Source organism: Pituophis catenifer, unplaced genomic scaffold (assembly GCF_029215685.1).
Source record: "Pituophis catenifer annectens isolate HBS135680 unplaced genomic scaffold, rPitCat1.0.hap2 SCAF_2, whole genome shotgun sequence".
Lineage (NCBI taxonomy): Eukaryota > Metazoa > Chordata > Lepidosauria > Squamata > Colubridae > Pituophis > Pituophis catenifer.
Genome location: NW_027256882.1, coordinates 33,075,748 through 33,096,202, shown reverse-complemented (window position 1 = coordinate 33,096,202; position 20,455 = coordinate 33,075,748). Strand labels below are relative to the sequence as shown.

At 42.9% G+C, this 20,455-nt stretch overlaps 1 protein-coding gene across 1 annotated transcript in view; it reads right to left on the bottom strand.

The window, feature by feature from the left end:
- Positions 1–20,455, bottom strand: part of LOC139310083 (E3 ubiquitin-protein ligase TRIM11-like) — a 61,447-nt gene that overhangs the window by 23,700 nt on the left and 17,292 nt on the right. The window contains 5 exon segments of the mRNA XM_070934240.1: positions 6,226–6,344; positions 7,991–8,013; positions 10,722–10,952; positions 11,643–11,675; positions 13,259–13,372. Of these exon segments, the coding sequence (XP_070790341.1) occupies positions 6,226–6,344; positions 7,991–8,013; positions 10,722–10,952; positions 11,643–11,675; positions 13,259–13,372 (520 nt within the window).

The following is a 20,455-nucleotide window of genomic DNA, read 5'->3' as shown; positions in this document are numbered from 1 at the left end:
ATTCTCTCTGATTTTCTCTCTCTCTCTCACACACATCTCTCTCTCTCTTCCCCACACACCCTCTCTCTCTGTCTCTCATTCTCTCTGATTTTCTCTCTCTCTCACACACATCTCTCTCTCTCTTCCCCACACACCCTCTCTCTCTCTGTCTCTCATTCTCTCTGATTTTCTCTCTCTCTCACACACATCTCTCTCTCTCTTCCCCACACACCCTCTCTCTCTCTGTCTCTCATTCTCTCTGATTTTCTCTCTCTCTCACACACATCTCTCTCTCTCTTCCCCACACACCCTCTCTCTCTCTGTCTCTCATTCTCTCTCATTCTGATTCTCTCTGATTTTCTCTCTCTCACACACACACATCTCTCTCTCTCTTCCCCACACACACTCTCTCATTCTGATTCTCTCTCATTCTGATTCTCTCTCTTTCTCTCTCTCTCTCTCGAGGAGCGCTCGCTGAAGCGGTGCGGGAAACTTCGGCCGGGCTCCTCGAGAGACGAGAGCTCGCGGGGGGCCGATCTGGCGTCTGCAATGGAGAGCAAAATCTGGCTGCTCCCCGGACCAGGCGCCGTTTACCGCTCCGCGTCCCAAGCAGCAGGAGACGAGGGCTGCGTTGCCCCCCCGGCTGGCGCAAATCTCCCGAGGCGGAAGGCGGATGCCGCGCAGGTGCACGTAGCGCTTCGCTCCCGCAGCTTCCAGCCATCGCCGTCGCTGCTTCGGCCCCTTTGCGCCGCCCCCTCCCCCGCCGCGGCCCCAGCGCCAGGATTCCCTCCCGGACGGAGAGGCTGCGCGCCTTTTGCGAATTGCCCCACCTGCAAAGTTGGGGCAGAGATTCCCAGCCCCGCCACGGCCGCTCCCGTATCCAGAGCTGTAGGAGTCGCCCTCCCAGGACTGGCCCATTGGTCGTCCCGGAGCAGCTCCTCCAACAGGGCGCAACGGCAAAAGCACGAAGGTTTCTCCACGGACCACGGAAATTTGCAGTGCTTCACTTAACAACTGTGACAGGAAAGATGGTCATATAACGCTACCCCCGTTTCCCTGGAGTCCGGGTTCCCCTTGCCCCCTTTTCCAACCATCCAGGCGCCTTCCCCTGCTACCCTCCATTCCTTGTGGCTGCCACTCCACTCTGGTCCCTTTGCTCAGGCCCTCCACTTGCCCTGCTCAGCTGGACTCTGCTGTCTTCTCCTTCCAGCCGGTCCCTTCTGGGGTCTCCTCTCAGCTGGCGGGTCACACGGTGGGATGGTGGCCAGATGCCGGTCAGCCCTTCTTCCTCTCTCTGCTCTCTCTCTCTCTCTCTCTCTCTCCTGCCACTGCCTCTGCTCCTCCGTTGATTCCCCTGCCTGCCTCCCTTTCTCTCCATCTCTTTCTCCTTCCTCCTCAGGCTTTCAATACACATTTTTCTCTACCTTTCCCCACACTCATTTCTCCATTCCCTCACTTTTCTCCCCCTTTGCTCAACCTATATTCATGCGTCGCTTCACCCCCCCTCACTTGGTGGGGTGGAGGCCAGATGAGCCTGGAGGCCCCACTTGCCTTCCCCCCACAAAGAGACTCACCTATCCCTCTCACCCTCTCTCTCTCTCTCTCTCTCCCCTGCTCTCCTCCTCTTTCCTGCCAAAACCTCTTTTCATTCCTTTCTTCTGCCATGAGGCACTTAAAATGGGGCAACGCTCAATTAACAGCAGTCTCACTTGGCAGCAGAAATTTGAGGTTCTGTCGGAACTCCTGCCCTTTGGAATGAACTGCCCCCGGACATACGTACAATCTCTGACCTTCGGGTCTTCCGCTGTGCCCTTAAGACCCTACTGTTCCAACAGGCGGGGCTGTCTAATTGAATGATTTTAATTTGGGGTTTTAAATGTTGGGGTTTTAAAATTTGGCCAAACTATATAATAATAATAATAATAATAATAATAATAATAATAATAATAATAATAATAATAATAATAATAATAATAATAATAATAATAATTTATTTCTATACCTCCCTTCTCCCTTCTCATTTAATGATTTTAATTAATTTTAATTATTATATTTGTCTATTTATGTTTTTAAACCGGCTGTACACCGCCCCGAGTCCTTCGGGAGAAGGGTGGTATATAAATAAAATTATTCTATTCTATTCTATTCTATTCTATTCTATTCTATTCTATTCTATTCTATTCTATTCTATTCTATTCTATTCTATTCTTCTATTCTAATTGGTTGTAAATCAAGGACAACCTGTATTAGGTATGTTTGGATTACTCATTTGCTCCTTTGCCAATGGCAGCTTGTCAATCTTCAGTTATTTAGATGCTTTGAGGGGTTCCAGAGAGCTGCTGTTAGCATTCAAAGTCACCATATCAAAGTTAATTTTGTATCCTGCCTTTATTCTTTCTACTAATAACTCAAGGTGGCAAACATATCCCACACATCTTCCTCCTCCTGTTTTCCCCACAACAGTCCTGTGATAGGATAGGAAGGGATTCCTGGGGAAAAGGAGGCCTGAGAGGATAGGAAAGGAGGCTTAAGGGGGAAAAGGAGAGGGAGTGATGGCAATAGGGAGGATAGGAGAGGCTGCTGTGCGGTAAGGCTGAGGGAGCGAAGGGGGATAGGATAGGAGAGGCTTCTGTGGGGCAGGCAGAGGAATCCACGAAGGAGCAGAGGTGGTGGAAGGAGATGCCAGCAGGCAATTCAAGAGAGGGGAGGGGGGAGGGAGGGAGGGAGGGAAAGAGGGGGGCCCTCAAAGTCACCCAGCTGGCTTTCATGGCTAAGGCAGGACTTGAACTTAGTCTTCCTCTTCCTAGCCTGGTGCCTTAACCAGTAGATCCGACTGGATCTGACTTCCATCTCACTATCAAAGTCATTTTTGGGGTGCCTCCGATTGTTGACTCCCGGTAACTGCCTGGACGAATCTCCCTCCACTTTTCTTGGTAAAGATTCGGAAGTGGCTTTACCATTGCCCGCTTCCTGGGGCTGAGTGAGAGTGACTGGTCCAAGGTTGCCCACATGGCTTTGTGCCTAGGTCAGGATTAGAACTCATGGTTTCTAGCTTGATTTCTTAACCACCACACTAGATTTGCTTCTTCTTTTACAGCTACTCAATAAAAGGCTTAAAGCAAGAAGGAAAAAGAGAGTTATTCGGCATCTTCTCAAATAATGTATTTATTTAATAATGGATCTCATTTTTATAATTCCATTAACTATTCTATTTCAATTTTGGCTTGAGCCAAGCGACACATTTAGTCGTCATAGTGCTCACATCTCCTATCTTGATAACAGATGGTATGTTTTGTTTTTGTCTACTGTCTTCTTTGTCTTCTTTTTCTATGTGTTACACTGAATAATCACTGATCTGTTTGATTTTAAACAGCATAAAATTAATAACATCACTCTAAAGTAGAAATACAATCTCATATTGACTGACCCATTCCTTCAATTTCCAAAGCTCCACAACTGCAAGCAATTTGGTGCAGCATAGAATACACAATCAAGGAAGGTGTAGTAGCAAAAGCTAAGGAGTCTCTGCTTTAAAGGCTTTCAGAGATCCCTGCTTGGCAAATAGGGATTTTTCACAAGTTTTGCTTATGGATGTCCCCTCTTTTAGGGGAGCGTCATGTAGACACCAACTGGCAAATAGAAACAGGGCAGAAGAGTCTCTCCAACCAAGGAAGCGACTGAGAACGTATGGAGAAGAGCTGCGGTTCTGGCATCAAAGAAGTTCACTTGTCCCCCTTTGCAGTTGAGACAGATGCAGACCCTCGTGGGCCTCTCAGTCAGGACCAGGTCAGAGCGTTCTGATGGAGAGATGGCCCCGTATTTCCCTCCCCATTTCCCAATCTGCCAGTGTCTGGTCTGCACATCAACATCTGTTAAGTGGAATGGCTTGCTGGCAACCCCTACACCCCATCCTTCTCTGCCTTCTATAATAACTTCCCAGAAATGCCTCCCTCTTGAAAACTCCTGACAGCCAAGGACATAAGGTTTAGTTTTAAATCTCCTGCAGTTTCGGGGAGCATTTATTGTTTTAACTGGCTTAACTCCTTTGACGCTTTTCCGATCTTCAGAGATTTCAAGGAGGCCAGGATGGGCTGTGTCTGCATCCAGAGTTACATTCTCTATAAGGGGGAAGGGAGAGAAGGAAGGAAGGAAGGAAGGAAGGAAGGAAGGAAGGAAGGAAGGAAGGAAGGAAGGAAGGAAGGAAGGAAGGAAGGAAGGAAGGAAGGAAGAAAGAAGAAAAAGAGCTTCAGCTGCAGGCCTGGTTTGTGTCTTCACCCCCAAGAGTTTAACCCTCTTATGTGAATGGAGTTCAGCTTCCAAACACCCCCCCACCAGGACTGGAAGACTCATTGTTTTTTTAAACAACACCTAAGCCATTGTCTGGTCAAGAGTCCTCCAACTTTGGCAACTGTAAGACTTGTGGACTTCAACTCCCAGAATTCCCCTGAAGGAGCTGCTAGTGTCCAGGTCCCTCGGCTCCCTTTTCTCCAAGCACTCAGGCTCTCCCACCGTCTTTGTCCCATTCTCTGTTAACTGCCAGCCTGTTTGGCATCCCTCTGGCCTTCTCCTTCCATTCACTTAGGTTGCATTTGCCACCTGCAAATCCAGCTGCCATTCAGCTGCACTCCCTCAGAATCTGTCCATTAGTTGTCCTGCTTTTGGCTCCTCCACTCAGCTGTTCCTCTCTTGGCTCCACTGGTCAATTCCCCTGGTCTCTAGTCTCCCATGTGGCCACCATTCTTCTGATTGCCCTCCAGCTCCGCCATGCTGGATGGAGAATTCTGGGAACTGAAGTCTACAAGTCTTACAGTGGCCAAGGTTGAAGACCTCTGGCCAAGTCCTTCAAACCCTTCATAGTGCTCCACCTCTTCTAGCTCCCTGCACAATTCTCTTTAGCTTCCATCTTGCAGATGAGAGTAATGTGATTGGGAGTGAAGAGTGATTGGCTTTCCCTTCAGTGAGTGGAATGGAGTGGAATGCACTTCAATTCTTTATTGACCAAGTGTGATCAGACACGCAAGGAATGTCTCCTGTGCATAAGCTCAAAATGTACATATAAACAGCAAATAATCATAAAATCCTTAAAGTTTACTGAATAGTCATGTTGTTTAAGGTATCTAGTCCTATATTTTTCTTTTTTCTTGTTCTATTATATTTCTTTTAAAGTTAGTTGCATCAGAGTTTAAAACAGCAAGCAATTCCAATTCCTATAACTCATATTTACCTTCCTGTAGTTGAAGTCCACTTTCCAGAGTATCTGGGGAAGAAAAGGGAGGAATTCAGCATCTCATCCCTGGAATTGGAGCAACAGAAGGGCCTCCCTCAGATTCCCTGGTTTGCTTTCCTTTACCTCACATCAGGAAATAAGGAATAGGGAAAGCTACAAGCCAGAATGTCATTGGTGACTTTATATATATTCCATCAGGTATAAATATATACTACTATATATTCCATATTCAGGTACTCCTTGACTTACAACCTTTCGTTTAGTGACCATTCTAACTTACAGCCTCACTGAAAAAAGTGATTTGTGACCACATTCCATTATATTGAGTGGAAGCTTTTTCTGCTTCCCCAGTGATCAGTGCGTATGGATTCGGGAAATGAACAATACAAGTTGTCCTTGACTAATGATGACAATTGAGTCCAGAATTTTTGTTGCTAAGTGAGAAATTTGTTAAGTGAGTTTTGCCCCGTTTTACGACCTTTCTTGCCACTGTTGTTAAGTGAATCACTGCAGTGGTAAAGTTAGTAACATGGTTATTAAATGAATCTGGCTTCCCCGTTGCTTGTGAGAACGTTACAAAAAATGATCACATGACCCCGGGACACTGCAACCTTCATAAATATGAGTCCGTGGCCAAGCGTCTGACTTAAATCATGTGACCATGGGGTTCCTGCAGCGGTCATAAAGTGTGAAAAATGGTTATAGGTTACTTTTGTGTCACTTCAAACAGTCACTAAATAAACTGTTTAAGTCAAGGACTACCTGTAAATGGTCAACTATGACTAGCTAATGGTTCCCGTTTTTAGGTGGCACATCTTTAATGGGAGAAACCAGAAAGCTCCTCTTTCCCTCCTGGTGCCAAGACACAAGGCCTTTCCCCAGAAAGAAATGAGGGTGTCTCTTCCGCTGATCCTGAAATCGATCCCTCTTTGATCCACGTGACACCGGCCCAGAATCTCTCTTGGAGACTCTGGGATCAAAATGTCATCCAGCGTAAAACCCCAGCGGCTGTTTTTTACCTCTCAGTTTTTTCATGCCTCTTTTCAGAAGCACAGTCATATCACGGTAATCCCAGATTGTCCTCTTTGGGTCGATACGTAAATCCAACAGATTCTGGTGTGTTTTCTTTGCCTGATATCTGGCAAGACAAAAGAACATTGCTTATCAACATGCCAATGGAAGAAGCTTTCTAAAGGAGCACAGGAGCCCCCCAGGGTTGTGTGCTAAGCCCTTCCCTTTATTCCTTGTACACACATGACTGCACCCCATTGTATAACACCAACGCAATTATTAAATTTGCGGATGGCACAACAGTGGTGGGGCTCATTAATAAGAACAATGAGTCTTCTTACAGGAAGGAAGTACAAGGGCTGACACTGTGGTGTAATGAAAATAATCTCACACTTAACACCACCAAAACTAAAGAACTTATAATTGATTTCAGGAGGAAGAGAGATGTACATTTACCATTGTACATAAATGGTGAGGAGGTGGAGAGGGTGGGTAGTTTTAAATTTCTGGGCATTTATATCTCGAAGGACCTCTCATGGACTATGAATGCTAACATGCTTGTGAAGAAGGCACAGAAGAGGCTGTACTTCCTGAGAATGCTCAGGAAGATAAATCTATCTCAGCATCTACTTCTGTCCTACTATCGCAGCACCATTGAGAGTGTCCTGACATACGGCATTCTTGCATGGTATGGGAGCAGCTCTGTAGCGGACAAAAAAGCTCTACAGAGAAGCATTAAAACTGCCTGGAATATCATCGGACTCCAGCTACCAGCCCTGGACAACATCTTCGAATCTCGCTGTTTGAGAAAGTTGCATAACATTCTCAGAGACTCTTCCCATCCTGCTTACAATCTTTTTGGACTGTTGCCTTCTGGCAGAAGATACAGAACAATTAAAACTCGGACCACACGTTTTCTGAATAGTTTTTATCCCAGAGCTATAATTGCACTCAACAATGAATTAAAGGGCCACCATCAGTGAGCTGTTGGACAGTATTACTTGGTCTGTTGTGTGGATGTTTGGGTGGTTTAGGGGTGGGGAAATTGTGGTGGGTGGGGGTGTGTTTGGGGATTGTTATGTGTGTTGGACCTGGTCTTTGGCTGTTAAGTGGATTTCGTTGTATGGGTATACTGTGTATACACGTATAATGACAATAAAATTATTATTATTATTATTATTATTATTATTATTATTATTATTATTATTATTATTATTAAACACAAACTTGACAGTATACACAGCAAACAAGATAACCATGCTGGATTTCGTATTTCAAATCATCATCATTATTATTATTATTATTATTATTATTATTATTATTATTATTATTATAACATCAGATGGTGCTTGAGGATTGGCTAACTACAGAATCCAGTCTGAGTCGGTTACTGGGATAAGGGAGGTTTATTCTTCCAAGCTTTGAGACTGGTGCTGGAGCCCATCCTCAGGGAACTTCTCTCTCTCTCTCTCTCTCTCTCCAGAATGTTTGCACTGGGCTGTTCTACACACTGTATATCTGTGTATCCTGAGCCGGAACCCGGAATTCATCCACCCTCATCCAGCTAAGTGAAAAGTCTAATAGAGACCCTCATGTTTCCGCTCTGCGCCCCCTACTCTTTTAAATCCTTGTGCATCCCGTGGAGAAAAAGATGGATTACAATAATACATTACCTTTAAATTAAATTACTGCTAAATACAAACATAAGTTTCCAAAATAAGAAAACTGCTGGAGGAGCTGCCAATCTGTAAAGAAGGGGGGGGGTTCACTTACTTCTTCAAGGTGCTTCCAATGTCCTAAAAAAAGGGAGACAAAACGCTGAAAGGAGCCATTTTCTATGCAGAGAGTTAAATTCTTAAACTAATATAAGGAATGTACAAAAACTGGACAACCAGATACAAAACAACATATAAATTGTACTTCCATTTTTCTTAAAAAGAAATCCCATTGCTCTGTTTTCCCCAGCCGTTCACCTCTTTTAGAGAGCTATTGTTTTTATTTCCTTTTCTTACAAAAATTATACTCCAGTTGAATATGACACAATTATGCAGAACGTAACACACCTTGCAAATAAATAAATAAATAAATAAATAAATAAATAAATAAATAAATAGTAAAACACAACAGCAAACAGAAAAGACTATTTGAAAAAATAAAATACTGCATCAATAGAATACAAAAATGCCCTGCATTAATGCTTCCAGAATCAAGGCACTTTGGAAAATACAGGGGGTTATAACTTTGTAGAAGGTCATAACTGTTGGCCCTGAAATTATGGGGAGGGGGAGACCCTACAAAGAACCCCCACATCCCCTAAAACATTGTGGTCCGCCAGCAGCTTGCGGAGCTGGCAGCGGAGTCGGACAGCGATGAGACTGAGGAAGAACATGGGCCAGTCCTGGAGGCTGGGGAAGGCCCGGATGAGGGCTCTGCGTCGGAGGCAGAGATGGGGCCAGGGCCATCGGGGAGTGATGTGCGGACTTCGGAGCCTCCAGAGGCTGACAGTAGAGAGCAAGAGGAACAGGAGGAGCCTGTAAGAGAAGAGCTGCCAGAAGGCAGGAGCAGCTAAAGCAGAGAGGACGACTCGGGAGTAGGGCCAAGAGATGACTGGCCCCTCCCATAAGGCTTAAAAGACCAGCCACAGCTCTTGGCCTCTTTGCTGGAAAACAACCTTTGAGAGAATTGCTTCTTGTTTGGCTGTAGTTATTTCTTCTGTTCCTGAACTGCTGCCAAGAAAAGCCTTTGGCAGTTTGCCTAATTATCCCAAGGTCAGAGGTAAACTAAAGACTGGTGTTTTAAGGACTTTGCTTTCATTTCATTTAGAATACACTAAGAATGAGTTAATTCTCAGCTTCTTTTAATAAAATCTGTTTGTTTTTTGGAACTGTTTTGCATTTAACAGGTTAACATTTTAACATTTATCATTAACAGTTTAATATTTATCAACTACGTGGGCCTGGGTCACAACATAAAAGGAGAAAGGAACCCTAAGTAGGCATTCTTAAAATCATGAATCGCATGGCTTGGTTTTTCTGAATTACAGTATTTTTCCTAATATTAGCCATTACATGTGGTCCTTGACATTCAACAGTTCAGTTAGTGACCATTCAAACTTACAATAGTACTGAAAAAACTGACTTATGACCATTTTTCACATTTATGACTGTTGCAGCATCTCCATGGTTACATGATTCAAATTCAGCTGCTTGGCAACTGATTCATATTTATGACGATTACAGTGTCCTGGGGGTCATGTCACCACAATTTGTGCCTATCTGACAAGTAAAGTCAATGGCGAAGTCAGATTCATTTAATAACCGTGTTACTAACTCAGCCACTGCAGTGATTTACTTAACAACAGTGGCAAGAAAGGGAGTAAAATGAAGGAAAATTCACTTAACAACTGTTTTGCTTAGCAACAGAAATTTCGGCTCTATTGTAGCCATAAGTCAAGGACTACCTGTAGTCTTCATACTTTCCAGTTTCCTTTCCATAGAAAGAGTCAGAAAGATTAGTAAACAAGGAGTTGAAAAAAGATGTGGAACTTTGTTTCTGTATACGTTAAGTGCAGCCAGAATCCTACATGCAGACATGGAAAGGAATATCAATCTCCCCAACAGAAGAATGGATGGAAAAAGTGATGGAGATAGATAGAATGAAGAAAATTGACTGCTTTCATTAGATATGAACCTTTGTTTCTGCTGCTTCTGAACTTTGTGCTCTAAATAGAAAAAAATGAAATCTTGACACATGATTTTTTTTATTAATTTGTTTTTATACAAATTAAATCCTAAATACTAAACATGCAAATGTAAAAAAGTTGTAATTTTATTTTGTATTTTACTGTGCCGAAAAAAGATGGAAGTCAATGCTTTTTTTTTCTTTTCTCTTTTTCCTACATTTCTTTCCTTCTTATCCTTCTCCATTTCCCTATTTTCTTGATTTGCATTTGTACTTTTCACTATTGTAATTTCAATTAAAATTATGAAAAAAAAGGAAAAATACGAAAAAAAAAAGTATTCTGTGGCAGGACTAAAGCAGTCTATCCCTTTTCAGCGTTGATACAAAACTCTATACATCATTCTGTTACACCATGGAAGAAAAAAGATGCTGAGGCCCCAGAAAGAATGCAGAGAGGGGGCAATGAAGATGATAAGGACTCTGGAGGCCAAAGTGTACAAGGAGTGGCTAAGGGAACTTGGTATGCTTAGCCTAACAAAGAGAAGGCTTAGGGGAGACACAACAACCATCTTCCAACACTTGAAGGGCTCTCATAGGGAAAAGGGGTGGAAGGAGATCCAACCTAAAATAAGGAAGAATTTCCTGACAGTGAGAATTATTAATCAATGGAACAGCTTCCCTCCCAGAATTCTGGGTGCTCCATCACTGGAGGCTTCCAATAATAGATTTGTTCCGGATGGAATAAGGACTCTTGCCTTGGGCTAGAAGACCTCCAAGGTCCCTTCCAGCCCTAGGATTCTATGATCTCAACTTCCTGCTTGACCTGTAAGAGTTTGCTGGCTGGCTGCTGGTGCTTCTCTTCTATCTCCTGGATCAGATGGTCAAGAGAGCCCAGTTCCTCCATGTGCTTGGCCAAACCCTTCTCCTTTCTTGCCGTAATAGTCTTCTCCGTCTCTTCCATTCTAGTCAATAGAAGCTTCTCCTGTCCTTTTAACCAGAGTTGTAGCTCTCTGAATTCAGCCACTACATTTTTTTTCACTTTTTTGATAAGGTCCTAGAACAAGAAAGACAAAAGACATTATTTTATTTTAATTGTTTCTGCTTGGGGATAAAAAACAGCTTCTAAGGCACAGCTGAGAGGAAGCAGCAATGAGAAAAGCAGGCAAAGCTTCACTCGGCTGGTACCTGGTTAGGGCTGAAAAAAGCTTCTAAAGAACAGCTGAGAGTCGGAGCAAAGCAGGGAGACTGCTTCACTCAGGGAGTTGAGGGAGCAGGCAAAGCTGGGAAGATTGCTTGCTAGTGCTTCATTAGTGCCTCGGTGGGGCTGAAAAAAGCTTCCAAAAAGCTACATACGGAGTATAAGTTGCACCCAAATTTTCAGCCTCTTTTAGGGGGGGAAAGGTTCATCTTACACTCCAAAAAATATGGTATGTATAAAACGGAATGGAGCGGAGCAGGAGTAGAGGAGTAGAACAGAACAGAACAGAACAGAACAACCGCTTGATTTGGCCAAATGTGATCAGTCACACAAGGAATTTTTCTCCACTGCATTAGCTAATATTGTACATATAAATGGCAAGTAATAGTTCATAAATCATATAATCATTAAAGTTTACTGGACCACCATAGTCTTATATAGTAATTAATCCTATATTTTTCTTTTTGATCTATTGTGTTTCTCTTCACGTTACTGCATCAGAGCTTAAAATAGCACGGAAATCCAATTCCTATAACTCATATTTACCTTCCTGTAGTTGAAGTCCACTTTCCAGAGTATCTGGGGAAGAAAAGGGAGGAATTCAGCATCTCATCCCTGGAATTGGAGCAACAGAAGGGCCTCCCTCAGATTCCCTGGTTTGCTTTCCTTGGCCTCAGATCAGGAAATAAGGAATAGGGAAAGCTACAAGCCAGAATGTCATTGGTAGCTATATATATTCCATCAGGTATAAATATATTCTACTATATATGCACCTCAGTGGTGCAGCGGACTAAAGTGCTATTAAATGCTAGCACTTAGCTGCCAGCTACCTACAATTAGTGCAAGTTCGAATCTCACCAGGCTCAAGGTTGACTCAGCCTTCCATCCTTTCGAGGTAGGTAAATTGAGAACCCGGATTGTGGGGCCAATAAGCCAACTTTGTATAGAACAACACTGCTTGGGGGGGGGGGAGCCCTAATAAGCAGGTATAGACAAAAAGTATGCAGGCTATTGCTATAATGCATTGTAAGCTGCCCTGAGTCTACGGAGAAGGGCGGCATATAAATTGGACTAATAAATAATAAAAATAAATGAATAAATTCCATATACAGGTAGTCCTCAATTTACAACTATTTTTTTAGTGACGTTATAGCAGCACTGACAAAAGAGCTTTACGACTGGTTCTCACACTTATGACTGTTGCAGCCTCCCCAGTCATGTGTTCAAAATTTGGATACTTGGGGACCAGCTTGTATTTACGATGGTTGCAGCATCCCATGATTCTGGGATTGTCCTCTTCAACCTTCCTGGGGAGCTTCTCACACGCAAAGTCAATGCATGAATCCAGATACACTTATCAACCGTGATTTTTTTTAAAAAAATTGATTTATATGCCGCCCTTCTCCGGAGACTCAGGGCGGCTTACAATGCGTTAAGCAATAAGTGATTCACTTAACTGCTGTGATTTTCTGAATAACTGTGGCAAAAAAGTTCGTAAAATGGGGCACTGCTCACTTAACAACTGCCTTGCTTAGCAACAGAAATTTTCAGCTCAACTGAGGTCATAAGTCAAGAACTACCTGCATATATTCCATTATACTTAGTGGAAACTTATTCTGCTTCCCCAGTGATCAGTGCATTTGGGTTTGGGCTACGAAGAATACAGGTAGCCTCGTCTTACAATCATAACTGAGACACTGATCCTGAAATCGATCCCTCTTTGATCCATGTGACACTGACCCAGAATGTCTCTTGGATGCTCAAAATGTCATCCAGTGTAAAACCCCAGCAGCTGTTTTTTACCTCTCAGTTTTTTCATGGCACTTTTCAGAACCGCAGGGATATCGCTGTAATCCCAGATTGTCCACTTCGGCTCTAGAAGTAAATCCACCGGATTCTCATATGTTTCCTTAGCCTGATATCTGGCAAGACAAAATGACAGAATAACAGAGTTAGAAGGGACCTTGGAGGTCATCTAGTCCAGCACCCACCACCACTCCCCAAGCAGGAGACCATATTCCATTTCTGACAGATGGCAGTCCGGCCTCTTCTTGAAAGCTTCCAGTGATGAAGCTCCCACAATGTCTGAAGGCAAAGCTGTTCCAGGGGTTCATTCTCCTCAGTCAGAAAATTTCTGCCTGGCTGGCTGGCTGCATACTTGCCATTCTGGGAAGGCCTCTGGTGACATCAGGGTTGGCAGCAAAGCTCCCGATTTCACCAAATGCCTCTTTCTTACTGTGGTAAGGGGATGGGCCACCTGCAGCACTTGCTTGAAGCTGGTTTGGGAAGAGAAAAAACGCAGCCGAATTAGGCGGGAAACCCCCCAACCCAGATCCCTCCAAACTGGTCACCCTTCGGTAGCCTCCACACTGAACTACGCGACCCAACAGTGATCACCCACCCAAACGGAGCCCGCTCTTCCGAGCGCCCGCTCTTTCTTGCAGCGAATGAGCTGGGGGTGCCAAAAGCATTTCCCGCTTCTCTACCTGCACACTGTTACTGGCTCTCCACCCCCCCCCCAAGACCAACAAGACGCTGCTACCCGGGGCCACCGGCCGCTACCTGGGTGCAGAGCCGGTAACAGAATGCAGGTAGAAGAGAAGCAGGAAAGCTTTTCAGCAGGGAGGCTACCGAAGGGAGACCCGTTTGGAGGGATCGGGGGGGGGTTGTCTTCCCTAATTCGGCTGCATTTTTCCCCTTTCCAAACCAGCTCCAAGCAATTGCTGCAGGTGACGGCGCAAGAACTTTTGAAGTTTCCGCACCGCAGCCCATCCCTGTACAACGGTAAGAAAGAGGCATTTGGAGAAATCGGGAGTTTTGCCGCAGACCCCGATATCACCAGAGGCCTTCCCAGGGTGGCTAGTATGCGGCCAGCCAGGCCTGCCACTCTCCTGCCAAGGATCCAGGTGGGCTGCTGGGGGGCGGGGGGGGCTGTTGCTGCTGTCGTTGCCACTGCCGCTGTTCCGCCAGGAAAGCCAGGGCCAGTATCAGTAAGAGTTGGAAGGGACCTTGGAGGTCATCTAGCAACCCCCTTCTCACGCAGAAGGACTATACTAGGGATTTGAACCACGTTTTAATTCTAGACACCCCTGTCTCCTCAGGTGTTGGAGCGTGGGGGGAGGTGCTTTTCAAGGAGCCACAAGTGGGGCTGAGAGCAGAGTCATTCTGACAGTGTCTTTTAAAATTGCTTGGAAGACCCATTTTTTCCCTAACAATAATGGTTTGTGTTAGGTTCAGCTTGCAGCTTACTCCTAACTTGTTGGTCAGGCAATATCTGTTTCTTTAAGAAACAACTGAGCCACGTAATCAGGGTTTGCTGAGCCCTGTAATTAGGCTACAGTGCATAAATAAGCAGCACAGAGAAGCGTTCCTTCTTCCTGGTTCTTCCTGCTTCTTCCGGATTGATACCTGATTGTATCCTGTTGCTTACTGCGTCTGTTATATGGTACTGAATACCAAGAGTTACTAAAGTCTGTTTGCTTTGGTAAGGGAAGATACTTACTGGACTGATATTACTGTTTATGACCTTGGACTGTTTTACTTACACCGAGACTGTTTGTTATCTATAAAGTATTTTTCTCGCACGTTTATCTCCTTCCCTGTGTGTTTCTGCTCTGCTCGTTGCACAAGCAACAAATACTTTTTACACACACCCTAACATTGGTTATGGGCCCAGAACGTTCCAGGGCTCTTTAATTTGTTTTTGTGGAAGTGAGAAGTGCAGACAGTGGGTGTAGTAGTCAAGATGATGGCTTTTGAGCAAGGTACAAGTTATTCTACTATAACCCGGTTGGATGGAACAAACTATGTTACCTGGTCCACAAAATGCTGTCTACTTTTGCGAAAAGAAGGACTGTGGGACGTGGTTAATAATCCACCGGACATAACTGCATTGAATGCTGCTGACGAAGAAGATGCCAAAAAGATAGCGAAGTTTCACAGGGACAACGAGCGTGCTTTATGCATCATTGGCCTGACACTGGGAGACCAGCAACTTGTCCATTTCCGGGGCGAAGAGTCTGCTGCGAGGTGTTGGACAAAGCTAAAGAAGCTCTACGTTCGTGACTCTGTGGGTGTCCATATCTACCTGACACGGAAATTATTTCGCTTACATCTTCAGAAAGGAGGAGACATGATGGCTCACCTGGACTCCATGACAGGGCTTTTCCAGGAGCTACATGAGAAAGACCTTGTGTTTACTGAACTGCAGCAAGTTTATATTATTCTTTCATCGTTGGATGACAGTTATGACTCTTTTGTTTCATCATTAGAAGTATTGTCTAGAGATGAACTAACATTTGCCAGTATAACTGGTAGGTTACTGGATGAGGCCAAACGTAGGCAAGAACGAGACCAGTTAAGGATGCAACAGCAACCAAAAGTGGAAGCTGTATATGAGAATGTTAATATTGTTAAACGCTGTTATGCATGTGGGGCTAAGGGGCACATTGCAAAATATTGTAATAAGAAAGTATCTGCTAGAAACTCTGCTAAACCCAGGAAAGGGTGTAATTTAGCAACCAGTTCATCTAATAATATAAGAGATGATTGGTGGGTGATTGATAGCGGTGCCTCTCAATCAATAACAAAAAACAGAAAACTGTTTCTAAACATGAAGAAAAGTACTAAAAAGGTCAAATTAGCTAATGGCTGGAATGTGACTGTAGCTGGGGAGGGACTTGTTCAATGTTCTATTAGTAAGCACCCTTTACCCATGCTTTATATCCCTAGTTTGAAATATAACCTTTTATCTGTAAAGTCATTACTACATTCTGGGTTTACAGTAACTTTTAAAAACAACAAATGTTTGCTGGAATGTGAAGGCACTGTAGTTACTGCAGAATTAGAAAACGACTTATTTGTTATTAGGGATAGGTCATTACTGTTAGTTCAGTCAAAAGCTAAATTTGGAAATGTAAAGCCTCATGATGAATGCGTACATTTACTACATAGAAGGCTTGGTCATCTGAATTTCAGGTTGTTGAATTCGACTGTTAAGCAGTCTAACGGCATCAATTTAAGGGCTTGCAGCAAATACCTAAACTGTAATACTTGTAACCAGCATAAAAGTAAAGTTACACCTGCAAACCGCTGCAATGGGTTTAAAACAACTAAACCTTTGGAGGTAGTCTTTTTAGACTTAATAGGGCCAAAGAAACCCAGTTTAGGGGGAGCATGCTATATTTTAAGTATAGTTGATCACTTTACTAGATATGGTTTTTGCTACCTTATGAAGTCCAAAAGTGATACGTTCCAATGTATCACAAATTGGCTTCGTTTTGTAGAAAGGAAGCAGAGGTTTAAGGTGAAATGCATTGTTACTGACAATGGAACTGAGTTTATTAACCATCAGTTGGCTAAGTTTTTGAAGGATGCTGGGATACAGCATAAACGTTCTGCCCCTTTTCGGCCAGAACATAATGCATATATTGAAAGAAGAGGCCAGACCCTACAAGCTATGACTAGGACTATGCTGGCTGATGCTTGTTTACCTGATAAATTGTGGGGAGAAGCAATACTATGTGCCAATCATATTTTAAATAATGTGGTGCACTCCTCTACAGGAAAAATTCCTTTTACTTTATGGCACGGGAGGAAGCCTGATTTAAATTATATACATACTTTTGGTGCACCAGCCTGGGTGCATATACCAGTTAGTCAGAGAAGGAAGGACCAACAGAGAGCAAAGAAAATGATTTTTGTTGGCTATGAGGCTAACCATAGGTCCTATAGGTTCTGGGAAAAAGGAACAACAAAAGTTTTGTGTAGCACTAGTGCTAAATTCCTAGAACATGAAGGCTGGGACAGGTTAGAAAAAGCAGACTATGGTTTTACAGATGTAGATGTTAAGATAGACCATATTCCTGATGATAGTTCATCTGAGATGGATGATAAACCATCTATTAAGGTGGAAGAACAGGAACAGGAATCAGGGTTAGGGGAGGATGAACCCAATATACCTGATGTTAGTCCTGTTATGCCTAGACGATCTTCCAGGGACCGGCATCCACCAGATCGCTATAAAGCCACAGTGGTTTGCCAAGTAGATATCGAACCATCCAGTTATCATGATATAAAATTATATCCAGAAAAAGAACAAAAAGCCTGGCAGGAGGCAATGGATAGAGAAATTGATTCTTTGAAGAGGCTTGGTGTCTATGAAGTTGTAAGAATACCACCAAATGAGAAACTTATAGGCTCTAGGTGGGTCTATAAGATAAAGAAAAGTGTAGATGGGGTAGTAACCCATAAAGCTCGGCTTGTTGCACAAGGGTTCTCACAGACAGATAGAGACTATGATGAGGTTTTTGCTCCAAGTCTACGAGCGAGCACTTTGAGAACGATGCTTGTTTGGGCAGCTAGAAATAAATGCTCTATTACTCATTTAGATGTCGAAACAGCTTACTTGAACGCTCCGTTGAGGCATACAATATATATGAAGAAACCTCCTGGTTATGATACACAGGATAGAACTGAGTGTTGGAGGCTACAGAAAAGCCTATATGGTTTAAGGCAATCAGGTTACGAGTGGAACCAATGTATAGTGCAGGAATTACATAACATTGGGTTCTATGAGGGCGTAGCAGATAAATGTCTGTTTAAAAAAGAACAGGATGGATGTGTTTCATTCTTGTTACTCTTTACAGACGACATTGCCATAATTACCAGAACTGACGCTGAGGCCAGAGAGATTATCGGTCAGTTGCAAACAAAATTTAAACTTAGAAATCTAGGACATATACGGCATTATCTAGGGCTGGATATCCTGAAAACATCTAGAGGATTTAAAATATCACAATCTAATAAAATCTGCAAATTGTTGAAAAAATATGGGATGGAATTATGTAAACCTGCCAAGACTCCTATGGCACAAGAATTCCAACAGGATAGTTTGCAGAGTCCACAGTTCAGTAAAGAACTGTATCAATCATTAATAGGCAGTTTGTCGTATTTGAGCAACTGGACACGGCCTGATATAGCTTTTAGTGTTAATCAACTAGCACAATATAGTTCAGAGCCTACTGATAGGCATTGGCAGGCTGCTAAACGTGTTCTTAGGTATCTTAAAAGAACATTACATTTTGCTATGTATTTAGAACCAAATGCCAATATGATGTTAAAGGCATATGCTGATGCCAGTTTTGCCAGAAAATCTACGTCTGGAATAGCAATCATGTTGGATAACTGCCTGATTGGATGGAAATCAATTCGCCAGAAACACATCAGTTTGTCTACCATGGAAGCGGAGTTTTCTTGTCTATCACTTACATGTACTGAACTGATTTATTATAAACAGTTGATGGAAGATATTGGATTCAAAATGGACTATCCTATTACGGTTTATGAAGATAACCAGGCAGCCATTAAAATGGCAACGAATCTTGCTGTAAAGACAAGGACTAAATACACTGATATACGTTATCTGAATGTTCGGCAATGTGTTAAGGATAACATGGTTACATTGGAATATTGCGCATCAGAGGATAATATTGCCGATAATTTTACCAAAGCGCAAGGTGCCATTAAACACACCAATTGTTGTGAAAGATTTGGATTAAGAATCTGAAATGTAACTGATACCACTGTACAATGTATGATTTGGATGTGTATTTTTGTTTCTGTATCTATTGTGTATATTGTCCTGCCCAATGGGGAGAATGTTAGGTTCAGCTTGCAGCTTACTCCTAACTTGTTGGTCAGGCAATATCTGTTTCTTTAAGAAACAACTGAGCCACGTAATCAGGGTTTGCTGAGCCCTGTAATTAGGCTACAGTGCATAAATAAGCAGCACAGAGAAGCGTTCCTTCTTCCTGGTTCTTCCTGCTTCTTCCGGATTGATACCTGATTGTATCCTGTTGCTTACTGCGTCTGTTATATGGTACTGAATACCAAGAGTTACTAAAGTCTGTTTGCTTTGGTAAGGGAAGATACTTACTGGACTGATATTACTGTTTATGACCTTGGACTGTTTTACTTACACCGAGACTGTTTGTTATCTATAAAGTATTTTTCTCGCACGTTTATCTCCTTCCCTGTGTGTTTCTGCTCTGCTCGTTGCACAAGCAACAAATACTTTTTACACACACCCTAACAGTTTGTATCCGGTAGAATAAAACATATGCCTGGAAAAAGTACTTGCAAAACGTGGACAGAAGGAAAAGAAAGGCAGGATTGGACTCATTATCAGTAGCTAGGAGTTCATTGTTATCAGTGACTCCCACCGATTCTAAACTCATTTTAAGACTGGGATTGGTCACTACTGAAATTAAGTATTCAACACTGGTCTCAGAAATCTTTGAGAATCTGCAGAGGTGAAGACATTCGTTGGCCATCAGTCATTACTTTAGTGATGAACTCAAAGAGATCAAGCATGACATTGCTTATTTATCAGAATTGTTTGCAAAGTTCAATGAAGGGAATTTGCAGTTGCAAGGAAATGAGGTCCATCTTATTAAGGCCAAATCTGTCATCTCTACGTTTATTTCAAAGTTAACTCTATTCAAGCGCAATATAGGCCATCGCGAGCTATACCAATTTCCGAGCTTGTCCGAGCTAGAAGAGAAAGGTGGGATACAAGATGATGATCTGCAAGTTTTTTTGTGACCATTTGGACATGTTACATAAAGATAAGTCTGAGCAATATCAGGATCTTCTTTTGATGGAAATTCCAGATTGGGTGATAAATCCATTTTCAGATACTGAGGAAGATGGGGTAGTGGAGGATCAACTAATAGAGTTGCAAAATGACATTGAGCTGAAGCCAAAGTTTAAGAAATCGTACCAAGAGTTTTGATTACAGAAGGAAATTTCTGATCGCTATCCTGCACTATGGACAGTGGTTAAGAAGCTCCTTCTTTCATTTCCAACATCATATTTGGTGGAACGTGGTTTCAGTGTGGTCATCCAACTTCTCTCCAAGCAGAGAAATCGACTCCAGATTACTGAACGTGGTGATTTAAGACTCCTGCTAAGTGACTTAAAACCAGACATTGGGAAACTGGTGTCACTTCATCAAGCCCATCCATCACATTAAGAATTTACTGAACAGTGAAGTAGTTACTAAATTTTACTGAGTTGACTAAGTTAGTAGTTGCTAAGGTTTTTGATAAATGATTATCAGACTTTGAAAACCTGGTATCACTGGATCATGTTCAACAATTTTGTTGAATTAACAAAAGATTTTTAAATTGGATTTACTGTTACTATCTTCCTTAGTGGGTCGTGCAAACCGCTATTCCGAACAATGCTATTTATACGGGGTGGGGGTGGGGCGCACTGAGGATGAGTTTGTAGCACCAAGGGGGCGGTGGACTGAAAAAGTTTGGGAACCACTGGATTAAACTAATGCAATTTAATTT